Source organism: Pseudophryne corroboree, chromosome 11 (assembly GCF_028390025.1).
Source record: "Pseudophryne corroboree isolate aPseCor3 chromosome 11, aPseCor3.hap2, whole genome shotgun sequence".
Classification (NCBI taxonomy): domain Eukaryota; kingdom Metazoa; phylum Chordata; class Amphibia; order Anura; family Myobatrachidae; genus Pseudophryne; species Pseudophryne corroboree.
The window spans coordinates 116,218,882-116,231,663 of NC_086454.1; the positions used below are offsets into that span (position 1 = coordinate 116,218,882).

A 12,782-nucleotide genomic window follows, 5' to 3' on the forward strand; every position below is an offset into this window, starting at 1 on the left:
CATTTTGAAAATAATTTCTGCTAAAGTCCCAAGCTGCCCATACACCTAAAGATGTATTGTCCGATCTGACTGGATGGAACGAAAATCTGGTAATGGATGGGAGCTAATTACAATTGACCATTTGTCCCAAGCACTGAAAAACAGACAAAAATGGTCAGACAAATTGGTTAAATCCATCTGATTTAAGTTAAATCAAATGGATTTAACCAATTTGTCTGAACCACCATTTTTGTCAGTTTTCCAGCATTTCAGAGCAAATGGTTAATTGTCATTTGCTCCTATACATTTCCAGATTTTCGTTCCAACCAACCAGATCAGACAATAAGGGGTCTATTCATAAAGCAGTAAATAGTGTGGAGAAGTGAGCCAGTGGAGAAGTTGCCTATGGCAACCAAACAGCATTGATGTAACATTCATAATTTGCATACTATAAAATTATACAGAGCAGCTGATTGGTTGCCATGGGCAACTTCTTCACTGGGTCACTTCTCCACTCTTTTCACTGGTTCATGAATAGACCCCTAAATCTTTAGGTGCATAGGCAGCTTCACGCAGTAGTCATGGACAACGACAAGTACATAATGGGTCAGTAAAATCCTTAGACAAAGCTTACTCTTATTCAACAAAAATGTTTAAATTAAGGAAATAGATGTACTGATGTACTGATTAAAGCTGAAATTCATTCTTATGTAAATTCAATGAATTCATCAGTATGTCCCTGTATTACATATAAACAAAATATTATCAATGTATGCATGCATGTCAATTAATTAAATCACCAAACACAACTTCCATAGAAGCAATAGATCCCAATCGCTATTCCCATTCATACCAAGCTTTTGACCTGTGGTATTGCTGGGTTAACCCGGGTCATGGCTTGAGTGAAAAGGTCCTAAAAAAATAACTCTGGTCCAGTTACCTGGAAATCCAACAAGGTAGCTTGCAGGTTTGGTCCTGAGAAGAATCCAGGTTGCGGGGCAGTGTGAGCAGGTATCCCGTGTGAATACGGAGAGGTGCACTCCCGGCACATGGAGATGTCCCGTGTGCAGTGTAAATGACACCAACCCAGGAATATCCTGGGTTTGCAATAAATTTTACACAATCCAAAATAAATTGTAGTAGTTCCTTATTTTTTCTCATGTAGAAAAAAAATCACAGGCATTTACAGTATAACCCTAATCCTCTATAACCGTAATAAAGTGAGAATCAGAGGTTATCAAAGATTTAGGCCACAGACACAGTGCATGTTTTGCAGGTAACCCAGCAGATGCACAGGTGTATTAATTACTCATAGACGCATTTTAAAAAGGTCCACAGGTGGAGTAAATTATTTAAATTGTGATTCTGTGAGGAGACCTGCAAAACATGCACTGTGTGGGGTCCTGAGGACCGAGTTTGAGAAACTATGATTTAGGCAATATTAATAATATCACAGACCCTCCAACATGACCCGCCCCACTAGGTACAAAATGTTCTGTTTCTGGACTTCCCTCTTAATTTATGATTTCTATCACCTGTGTTGAACTAGTTAAATGATAAGAAAGCTGTTTCTTCACAGATGATGGCAATAATAAATTAAGAGGGAAGTCCAGATACAGAGCCCTTTGTACCTAGTGGGGCAGGTCATGTTGGAGGGTATGATATCATGCAAATACTTTTTAATATGATTTGAGACACGTAATGTTCAGCTTAATAAAGTTTTAAAAACAAAATGGTTAGTTATGCCTAGACTGCCCATTGAAGATTTATTGTAAAAGATATTACCTGTAGTTTGGTCCTGAAATGAGGAATTCACTGAGATGGTAAGCTGAAACACAGGCTTCACCTGAACCTCCACAACTAGACCAAGCCTCGTCACCACGTTTATAAAATACGCTGATTGCTTGTATATAATGACCTTATCTGGGAAAATTAAAGGTTTTAAGGATTACAATTACCCCAATGACTTTCCTCTCTATCGCCAAGTACTATATATTTAATGTCAGAACAACAGTTTTTTAAAAGTCATAAAAAAAAATTTGTGTGGTCAAATGTAATTATTGCAACAAAACAGGCCTCAGTTTAAGGGAGATTTTTTTTTTTAACGAATAGGTAACTTCTGTTGAAAAGACTTAAAAACATATATAATACCTGTAAATTTTATTGATAAAATCTATTTGATTAGACCAGTGGTTCCCAAATTGGGAAATCAGGACTCCAAACAATCCATGTTTTCCAGATCACCCAGCAGGGGCACTGGTGTATTCATTACTCACTGACACGTTTTAAAATATCCACAGGTGGAGCTAATTATTTCACTTGTGATTCTGTGAGGAGACCTGGAATACGTGCCCTGTTTGGTGTCATGAGGACTGAGTTTGAGAACATATGGCAGAGGTTCTCAAACGCAGTCCACAATGCACCCAAATGGTCCAGGTTTTAGGTATATCCATGGCTCAGCACAGATGGTTAAATCGAATTGACTTAATTGCAAATTAAGGCGTCTGTGACCAAGCATGGATATACTTAAAACCTTCTGGACTGTGAGTAGCCTTAAGGAAATCTGAATACTTTTCATATAGGACTTTTGGGGTATTTTTTACATCATTTTTGTGTTTTTACTCTTCGACTCATTTTTGGAGAATCTTTTATAAATCCTGCCAATGTAGCATGTTGTAACATTAAAAGAATATTTTATTGGATATATGGAACATTACTTCTTTTTTTCCATTGGTCGAGTCCCATTAATCTGTAACTCGGTGACTAATGTCAAAGGTGGAGTTGTAACGTTTGAAGGACATTTAAAGATACGTTGATAGCAGTCGAAACACTACATTCCATTTGAGTTAGGGTACACATTTTGGCCGTCTGTTGTAACTAAAGATACCTTGATAGGAGTCACCTACATAGTCCTTGTGTGAGTTCTGGGTACGCTCAGTTGATACCCATATATCAAATTACTGCATTTCAGAATTTATGTGGATATGGTGTGCATGGATATATAAAGAAATACCTTTTTATTAACTAAAGATACCTTGCTGACTTTATACTTCCCTGATATAGTGTGAGTGTGGTACGCTAATCTCCCTCCTTTGGATAATACCAAGTACCTTGTGTCTTCACTGGACTACACTACACAGTTGTTGTTTTTTCCTGTTCTCTCTTTGCATGAGCCTGAAAAAGCCTTCTCAGACAATTTGGAGATTCAAAGATGACAGTTGAATCTTTTATCAAATCGATAATAGTGGAGATTCCCCTTTCATCGCGATACAAAGGGGAAGTATTGTATTGTTTGCCTTATATGTTTTAAATACATGTAGGGACATTTTTGTGTCATAGCGCCCAGGACACAGACAAGTGTCACTTTCTGTTTTTGATCTATTTATATAAATGTGGTGACATTTATTTTGACACTCGGAGTATACGGGCAGCTTTGTGCCAAATAGGTGAACCTTCCATTCTTCCTTTTTTCCATACTTAAAACTTGGACTTTTGTGGTGCCTCGAGGACGGCATTTGAGAACATCTGACCTATGGAATAGACTGTAACATTCCCATGTTCACCTTAAGTCAGGCATTCCCAACCTTGATCCTCAAGGCACACTAACAGTCCAAGTTTTAGTGATATCCATGCTTGTGCACAGGTGACTTAATTACTACCTCAGATATTTTGATTTAACCATCTGTTTTGAAGCCTGGATATCACTAAAACTTGCACTGTTAGTATGTAAGGACCAAGGTTCGGAATGCCTGCCTTAAGGTGGGTACCAATGTATATATTGACAGTGTATAGATAGTCAATAGGGTGACACCATATGATTGATGAGCATTAAGTTAAAAAGGTCAAAAGGTCAACAGGTTCAAAAGGTCCACATGACAATGGTCAACACAAGTTTTTTCTGCCTTTTTTTAAGACTTTTTTTTCAACGTATGGTTGATTTATCATCCATGTGGACTACAACTGGGAATAGTAACCTGTGCCGAATGCAGTGGTAACGGAGCGAAGCAAATTGCCCAAGCGTAGCAAGCAAAACGAGCCCATGAGGGTATATATTTGCAATAATTGTGGTCACATATGATGAAACATAGAAAATTACACCCCAAAAACTGGTGTCAACCTTTTTTCTGATGACCATTTCCATATCGAGCTTTAGTACCTTTCAACGTTTTTTACTCTTTACCTTTTGCCCTATTGACCTTTTGACCCTGTCGATCTAATGCATATTGAACATATGGGGTCAACCAAATGACTGTCTGTCTAATTACTATAGATCTTCTATACCACACCCCCTTATGGCATAAATTCAATGTCGCCGGCACCCCTACACATGGAGCGATGTTCAGCTAATTTCTAAGCAATCTAGTCAGATTGCTTAGAAATTAGCTTAACATCGCTCCCTGTGTACCCCCCATTAGGATATATTGCCTGTAAGCTGATCTCAGAGTTAATTGAAAGTGTCTGCACATGTGCTACCAACGAACAATGAGCTCCGCCCCTTAGCACTTTATCTGAAATCACCTAGCAGTAAGTGCTAGGTGATTGTTCTATGGCCCTGCACTTGTGCACAATCTGCAAACTTTGAATACACATCAGTTTCTGATTTTGTGGCTTGATTCTTTACTACTCTCCAGTCTGCTCCATAACTAATATACTACTGTATATACTGACCTGGTTTATTATTTGACCCCGCTTTGCTTATGCTCTTGTCTGCTATTACCACTGCTGTATAGCAAACATTGGGCTTATCACTGGATTAGGCTCCTGCCTTTTTCATGCCTGCTTCTACTGCACACTCATTTACCAAACAACTGTACCTGTCACTGGACACTGCTTTGTCAAACATTTGTATTCTGATCCCTGTTACCATCTTTATACTGTGGAACTAGAATCATACATTATGTGGCCTGACACTTCAAGACAGGTGGCCAACACTTTAAGATATCTGTTTCAGTGTGGTTGCTAACCGAATATTGCCACATCTAAGCGAGTGTCCTTACCACAGGGCTTGTGATATGCCAACTCATAGCTATTATTTTAATACATGTGTTTTTAGACTATAAAATCAACATGCAATCATTTAATCCAATTATTTGTAGCTGTTGTAAATTATTCCATTTATTCAGAGCTGGCCTTAGGCATTGGCAAACTAGGCAAATGCCTAGGGGCACAAGCAGCTTCTGCTGATTAAAATGTTATGTGGCATGCCTATATTCTGTGTGTGACTGCGGCTGTATCTGCATACGAAATGCTATGTTACAGTGTATTCCTGGAAATCACTGTAACATAGCATTTCGTATGCAGATACAGCCACAGTCGCACACAGAATATAGGCATGCCGCATATCATTTTAAACAGCAGAAGCTACTTGTGCATTCTTGCCACATAGTAATGCAAATAAGATGCATTTTCATAAAAAAGGCGCCCAACATTAACAGAACTGCCAGCTGACTCACGCCAAGCATCTCCTGCTGCATGGCGTATTGAGGCAAGATGTATGAGGACACATCTATATCCGAGCACAGGCAGAGGTCACAGTGTTAGCAGCCATGTGAGTGATGCATGTGGGTGGGTTAGTTGTGCAGTAGTGTTCACCATATGTGTAAGGGGCATTATGTGTGTGAATAAAGTTGCACTAGTGTGTGGCATAATTTGAATTGGGGGTACTATTGTGTGGCCATTCCCCTTCCCAGCAAGAACACACCCCTTTTTGGACTGTGCGCCAAATGCTCAAAAATCCTATTTAAAATATAGGGGGTAGGAACACCAAAATGAGGACTGCTATGGGCGAAGGGTGATGGTGCTGGGAAAGGGGTGCAGGGGCAGAGGCGGAACTAGCGGCGGTGCTAGGGGGCACCAGCCAAAATCTTGCCTGGGGCATCATATTGGTTAGGGCCGGCTCAGTCATACATTTGCGTGTTTCCTGAAGGGATTTGGACATTATCCGTGAAATAGTTATTTTATTTGTTATTTTTTTTCATTACATTTTTACAATATAAAGTATACATCAGCTATCATAGATTATTTTTGTCTGATTTATCTAGGTAGTTTAATATGCTAGATTTAACTTCTAATGAATGTTTCAAACTTAATGGAAAAAAACTTATAATGGAAAAGAAACATTACTAACCAGTAATTTTCGGCAGGATAACTAAAAAATTGTTGATATATACGTTTCCACAATAACAGATTTTTATTTTCTGTGAATAAAGCAGTAGGAAAAAGATAATGTTAGTCCTACAAAATGCATAAGGTCAGGTTTACATGCGGTGAGCAACAGTACAGTATTTTGTGCATGCTGTAGATCAGAGATTACCAACTCCAGTCACCAGGGACCTCTAAAGTGCATGTTTCCCAGATCTCCAAGTTAATGCATAGATACAGTATATCAATTACTGGCTGGCACATTGTAAATATACACAGGTGTTGCTAATTATCTCACTTGTGATACTGAGGGGATCTTTAAAACATATACTTTTAAGGATCCCTGAGGACTGGAGTAGGGAACCCCCACTGTAAATAAAGGATTTGTACATTTGGTAAAGAACAGTATTACATATCTACTGTGTTGTAGAATCATAGATAGTAAGTATCTGTAAAAACTGGTTCCTCTTGGAATCATAGGCTATTGTACTCTCCATGAAATTGAAGTCTTCTATTCAGAATTTCTTTTCTAATCATAATGATAGGCTGATCTTAACGAAAGGGAAAACTGGATAGTTTTATAGCCAAGAGATAGGATATTATAAGATATTGGTGGTCATTCCGAGTTGATCGCTCGCTAGCAGTTTTTAGCAGCCGTGCAAACGCTATGCCGCCGCCCACTGGGAGTGTATTTTAGCTCAGCAGAAGTGAGAACGAAAGGATTGCAGAGTGGCTACACAGTTTTTTTGTGCAGTTTCTGAGTAGCTCAAAACCTACTCAGCGCTTGCGATGACTTCAGACTGTTCAGTTCCTGTTTTGATGTCACAAACACGCCCTGTGTTCGCCCAGCCACGCCTGCGTTTTTAATGGCACGCATGCGTTTTTCCGAACACTCCCTGAAAACGGTCAGTTGACACCCAGAAACGCCCACTTCATGTCAATCACTCTGTGGCCAGCAGTGCGACTGAAATGCTTCACTAGAGCCTGAGTGAAACTACATCGTTCGTTGTAATAGTACGTCACGCGTGCGCATTGCGCCGCATACGCATGCGCAGAAGTGCAGTTTTTTTCATCATCGCTGCACAGCGAACAAATGCAGCTAGCGATCAACTCGGAATGACCACCATTGGTCTTGATGTATCAAGCAGTGAAAAGAGGATGTGGTTATATGACTCACTATACCAACGCCGGGATCACGAATGGTTAACAGCCCAATGGTTGAAATGCAGACCAACAGGGACTATTCCCACTCATGGGTGTCCATGACACCCATAGAGTAGGAATAGAGTCTGTGGCGATCCCACTGCGTGGCAAGCATGCGAGCCCACAAGGGGATTCATTGCGCTCACCCCCTGCCAGCTATCTACAAGTCGGGATCCCACCGTCGGTATGGTGACTGGCAGTCCACCAACCGCCGTTCACATGAACCCAACCCATAACAATTAATCAGCTTCTGCCTATCATTTTCTAGAGTGTACTTGATAAATGCTGCCTCAAAAATGATTGGCTACTATTTACAACTTTCCACTGATTTACTTCTCCACTCATTTCACTGCTTGATACATCAATCCCATTATCTTTATACATACTCAGGCACTGGGATACCAACAGGACTTAATTTCCATTTTAATTAGCATGGGCATTGCAATTTATCTGGAGGAATGAATGAATGGATTTTATAGTAGAAATACGAGTCTGAAAATCACAATTATAGAGCATACACAGATAGTCAGTCAAAGGATGTATAGACATGAAAGTTAATTGGGAACTGGGGACAAGAGGAAGAGGTGAGGTGTATCAATCCTTGTGTATCAATCCCTATATATATATATATATATCTGGATGGTGCTTCTCAGGGGGCTTAGTCACTTATATTCTTATGCACTTACTGTATAACTTTTGTGTGTGAAAAAAGATGAGGCTATCATACATATCATTGAGTACAACCAAATATACTGAATTAAAATATATAACATTTTTTTAAGACACTTAGAGCAACAAAATAACAAAAATAGAAAAAAATATAGTATATTGCGCTAGATGGACTGAATAATATACTTTGATAAATACAAATAGGTGTCTGCTTTTACTCCACACAAAAGGAACTTGCTTGTTTGAATTCAATAAAATATAAATTTAATACATAATTACCACATACATAACACAAATAATAAAACCTATAATACACAGATTATTAAAATGAATTCATATGTTCCAACCACACTGGTATAAAGCGCACTTGAAAATCCTTAATAGCTATGGAATAAATAGCAACAATATATCTTTTAGTCACTAAACAGATCCGCCTAGTCTGTTAATAAAGTGCAACAAAACTGCAACAGTAGCTGGTGCCTGTGGGAATATATAGTAACATAGTTTCTCCTCTCCTCCTGCTACTGGCGTCCCAGTGCAGAGGATATTGCTGTAATGATAATTACCCGAACCAGCGGGAAATGTCCAGTGGTACAGCAGAGTTCACGGACATTTTCCCTGTGGCATAGATGTACGTAGTACAGATCTTATCGCTATGCTGGCGTGCTGGCAAGAGTGCTCAGCTGCCACTTGGATTGTGACCGCTGGCAGTATTTATCAAAAGTAAATTATTCAGTCCACCTAGCGCAATATACTATATTTTTTCTATTTTTGTTTCTGTGTTTGGGGATTTTGCCAATCCTCGAGTATATGCAGCTGATGTCTAAATTAATTAATTAATCATTTATCCATTATATATTGGTTATTTGCGCCGGGAATTGGGGTGGTTTTTCACTTCTAAAAAATAGCAATAAAATACCAGCCTAATCAGGCATATATAAAAGTTACTGTATGCACAGATAGGCTTTGTGTTTTGTTTGTTTCAGTGCATTCTCAAACAGTATATCAACCAACACATTTCATCGGCAAAGACTTTGTCAGCGGTGCTCAAGGTCATAGAAGAGAAAGGAAAAAACTTGTGTGTGTTGTTCAGGTATTATGTTGTAAAACAATAATGTTCATTAGGTACCAGTTTGCCATCATTACTATAAGTAGTCACAGCAGTGTGTAAAAAATAAAAATTCTATATATGTATGAGAAAAAAATATGAATATGGATCAGTCGATAAAAGAGCAGGAGCAGCCACCCAGTACTAGTGCTACAGCTGCTGCAATCATGATAGCACTTCAACATCTACTAAAAGGTGGTCAAGGGGACACAAAGTTTAATAAAGGGCACCTGAAATCTAAACAATATTTCACAATGTTAAAGAAAAAAAATCACCTCTATTTATAAAGAGAACGTTTACTCCCAAAAACCGTAAAATTGACAACATGCCATACACCACACACAGTGGCAAAGAAAGGCTCAGGCCACAGCCTTTGCCATGAGTTGTGATCCTGCTAGTGCTAGTGCTGTTTCATTCACTATAAGAATTCCTATTGTGGAAGCTGGGGCCAAACGCAGTCAGCCACCTACTTCTGTAACTTCATATAATAATGATGATGATGATGATGATGATGATGATACAACACCTTCTCGTTATGAGTCTAGTGGAGGTGTACATAGCACGAAGGCTGAAGAACAAAGTGTACTGTACGTTCACAAATCTCTTAGGAGAGTGAAGGGGTGTCCATGTAAGCTATTGTATGTGTGAGTCTGACATTTCTGACACTGTACTTGTAGAGAAGCCTGCTTCCACCATTTCTGCACCCTCTGTGGATGAGAAGTCCCCGTAAAGATATTGACATAGAAATGGATGATGATAATGTGGAAGTGCAGCAGGATGAGAGGTATATTTCTGTAATGAGAATGTTGATGTTGAGGATGTTGTGTCAAAGATTTAAGTCAGCCACCAGTGGCAGCAGCTCTTGCCCATGATAAAAAGAAGGCTATTGTCATGCCTTGGCATAAGACCATAAAAGCCACCTCTTGTGTGTGTGAATTATTTTTATGCAATCCTGACAACATTTGTGAAGGCATTTGTACTATCTAAGCATCTCCTCCCTATTACATTTGCAGTGAGTTCATGGGCACTGCTCATGCGATCGCATCATTTTAGTAATTTTTGCAGTTGGATTGCCAATTGCAATCCATCCTGAATAGGGCCCTTAATATATTCTTAAAGTAACTGCCCTATGTTTGTGCCACTGCTCTGACATTTCATTTAGCCAGCCAACCTTTGGTCTATATTGGTGATCAATATTGTGAGCTGCCAGATGGTAAAAACTTGACTGGAAATTAATGTTTTGGTGGTAATAATACTGTGAAAACAAAGTCAGCACAGATTACATGATTTTATCTGTTTTAGACATTTTTAAAATAAAATACAGCTCTGAAACCAAAACACATGAGGGTGCGTCTGCCAAAACCAGAAAACAAAAACAAAACAATGAGGGTGGTTTTGGCAAAACAATAACACAGGGGTCGGAGTAAATCTCTAATCCTGACCTTTTGAGCTTACTTACTAAAGGTTGATTTTCATTGTTTTTTTATTTTATTTTAAATCAGTGAGAACTCTATCTAAATCGATGTTGGTTTTCAGGGGCTAAAACACACATTTACTAACAGATTATTATTATTCTTTTAATATGTTTATTAAGAATGTTACACACACATGACAACATATGAATGATGAAAAATTTAGGAAATAACATATCTCTGTTTCAATACAATAATAATTCAAAGAATGGTTCAACATGTGGAGGGATAGCCTCAGTGGATACAAGAAGCCCAGTGAGTTATAAAGTAAGAAACATTAAAGGACTGGTGGAGAGCCGCGTGTGAGGACTTCAGTGTTATACTACGTAGTAAGTCTAACCACTTTGCGTGTATGATCTCTAGCTGGTAACAGTAGGGTAACAATGCAAGGCAACCATATTGCAACGAAATTTGAAGAGCGAGATTACACATCGAGAGCACACTCTACCCAGTCCATTTGGTAAAGATACGACAGTCTGGGGAACATAAGGGTAATGGACACCAGATCTTTATGTATCCATTAAGACAATATAGTCGTCTTTGAAGCTGCAGCTATAAGAGCTAATAACAATTTAGTTCCCTTAGACAACGAAGAAAAACAAGTGTCATAGCCATTCCAAAAGGCCCAGGGTAGAGTTGTAGTAAAAGGAATATTCAAAGTAACATTGACAAAATCACAGACATCTTTCCAGAACAGTTGAATAATGGAGCAGGACCAGAGACAGTGGATAATATCAGCATCAGGTGAGGAACACTTAAAACAATGGGAATTGTCGGCTATACCTGTAAGACACCTAAGGCGGGGGGTGTAATACGCCCTATGTAAAAATTTGAAATGCATCTCTGCATATGAAGAAGAAACTAAACATTTGTTAAGCAATATACAGTATGCCAGTGGATTACAGTTTGGAGATCAGTTCCTGGTATAGTATCTTTCCATTTGGCCAGACCAGTAGATAGTCTGGACAGATCTATCTTACGTCTGGTATATGTATATATTAAGGACGTGGAGTAAGGGGAATGAAGTGTCAATCTTAGTTGGACACCTAGAGGAAAGGTGAAATCATCAGCCTGTAAGCGTGATATCAAGTGCATTGCAAAACTTCTCACTTGAAAGTATGCGAAAAGAGGAAAATGAAGGTTCGGGAATTTAAGTTTCAGTTGGGACAAAGTAAGGACCTCAGTACAGTCGGTATTCAAAAATTGGAACACTAAACGTAAGCCTTGAAGGTACCAATTCCTAACAATTGCATCGGCTTCCCCACCCTGGAATTTCGGATTATGTAAAAGGGGTTGGAATAAGGAGTTCGCTGCTGCAAGTCCCACATGTTTCCACAGCAGAGTCCATGCTCTACAGGGACAATATAATAGTGGATTAGAACGCAAGGAAGTCGATGCAGAAGGATCAGGGTAGTGCAAAATGGAAGGTAAGTTACCATGCGGCAGCATGGACTGTTCTAGTGCCTTATTAACATAGTTGTCAGTTCCCCTTACCCAGTCAATGGCGTATCTATAATTGGCCGCCAAGGAATAATCCTCCGGACAGGGCAAATTTACTCCCCCTAATGAAGTTGGCTGTTTCAACTTAAAAAGGGCTATATGTGGGTGTTTATTCTCCCAAATAAAGATGGTAAGGGCTTTATTAATCATATGTATATCACGTTTAGTTAATAAAAATGTAAGCTTTTGGATCGGGTACAGCAGGCGGGGAAAGGAGATCATTTTGTACAAATGACATCTACCTAAATATGAAATCGGTAGGAGCTGTCATCAAGCAAAATCATCTACCATTTTATTAATAAAGTGAGAAAAATTTAATGAATATAAGTCAGTAAGTTTAGATAAAAAACGCAAGCCCAAATAGTATGGGTAAATGCTGTGTGAGAAACTACGCCACTCCTATATACAACTTCAAGGCATCAGTTGCTGCTATTGAACGGTTAGTAGGTGTACTATAATCACCCACTCTATGGTATACAGAGTGAAATAGAATGTTCATGTGTTTAATTTATACTATGTGTTCTGAACTTTATTTATTTTCCACACTGCTGACTGTACCACATATAAGCGAGGCATTTAACCCTGCACATACTGTTACAAAACCTCTGTAATTCAGAGACTGAACAGAACAAGGCAAGATCCAAACCTTGTGGGGTAAAACGCTGAGAATGTACCCACAGGTGAAGTGTCAGTGTACCTTATATATTTGT

At 38.9% G+C, this 12,782-nt stretch overlaps 1 protein-coding gene across 1 annotated transcript in view; it reads right to left on the reverse strand.

Moving 5' to 3' along the window:
• LOC134968667 (mucin-5B-like) overlaps window positions 1-12,782 on the reverse strand; it is a 163,765-nt gene that overhangs the window by 88,708 nt on the left and 62,275 nt on the right. Inside the window, exons 10-11 of the mRNA XM_063944188.1 lie at window positions 6,107-6,176; window positions 1,765-1,902 (exon numbers count right to left, since the gene is read on the reverse strand). Of these exons, the coding sequence (XP_063800258.1) occupies window positions 1,765-1,902; window positions 6,107-6,176 (208 nt within the window). The remainder of the gene's footprint in view (window positions 1-1,764; window positions 1,903-6,106; window positions 6,177-12,782) is intronic.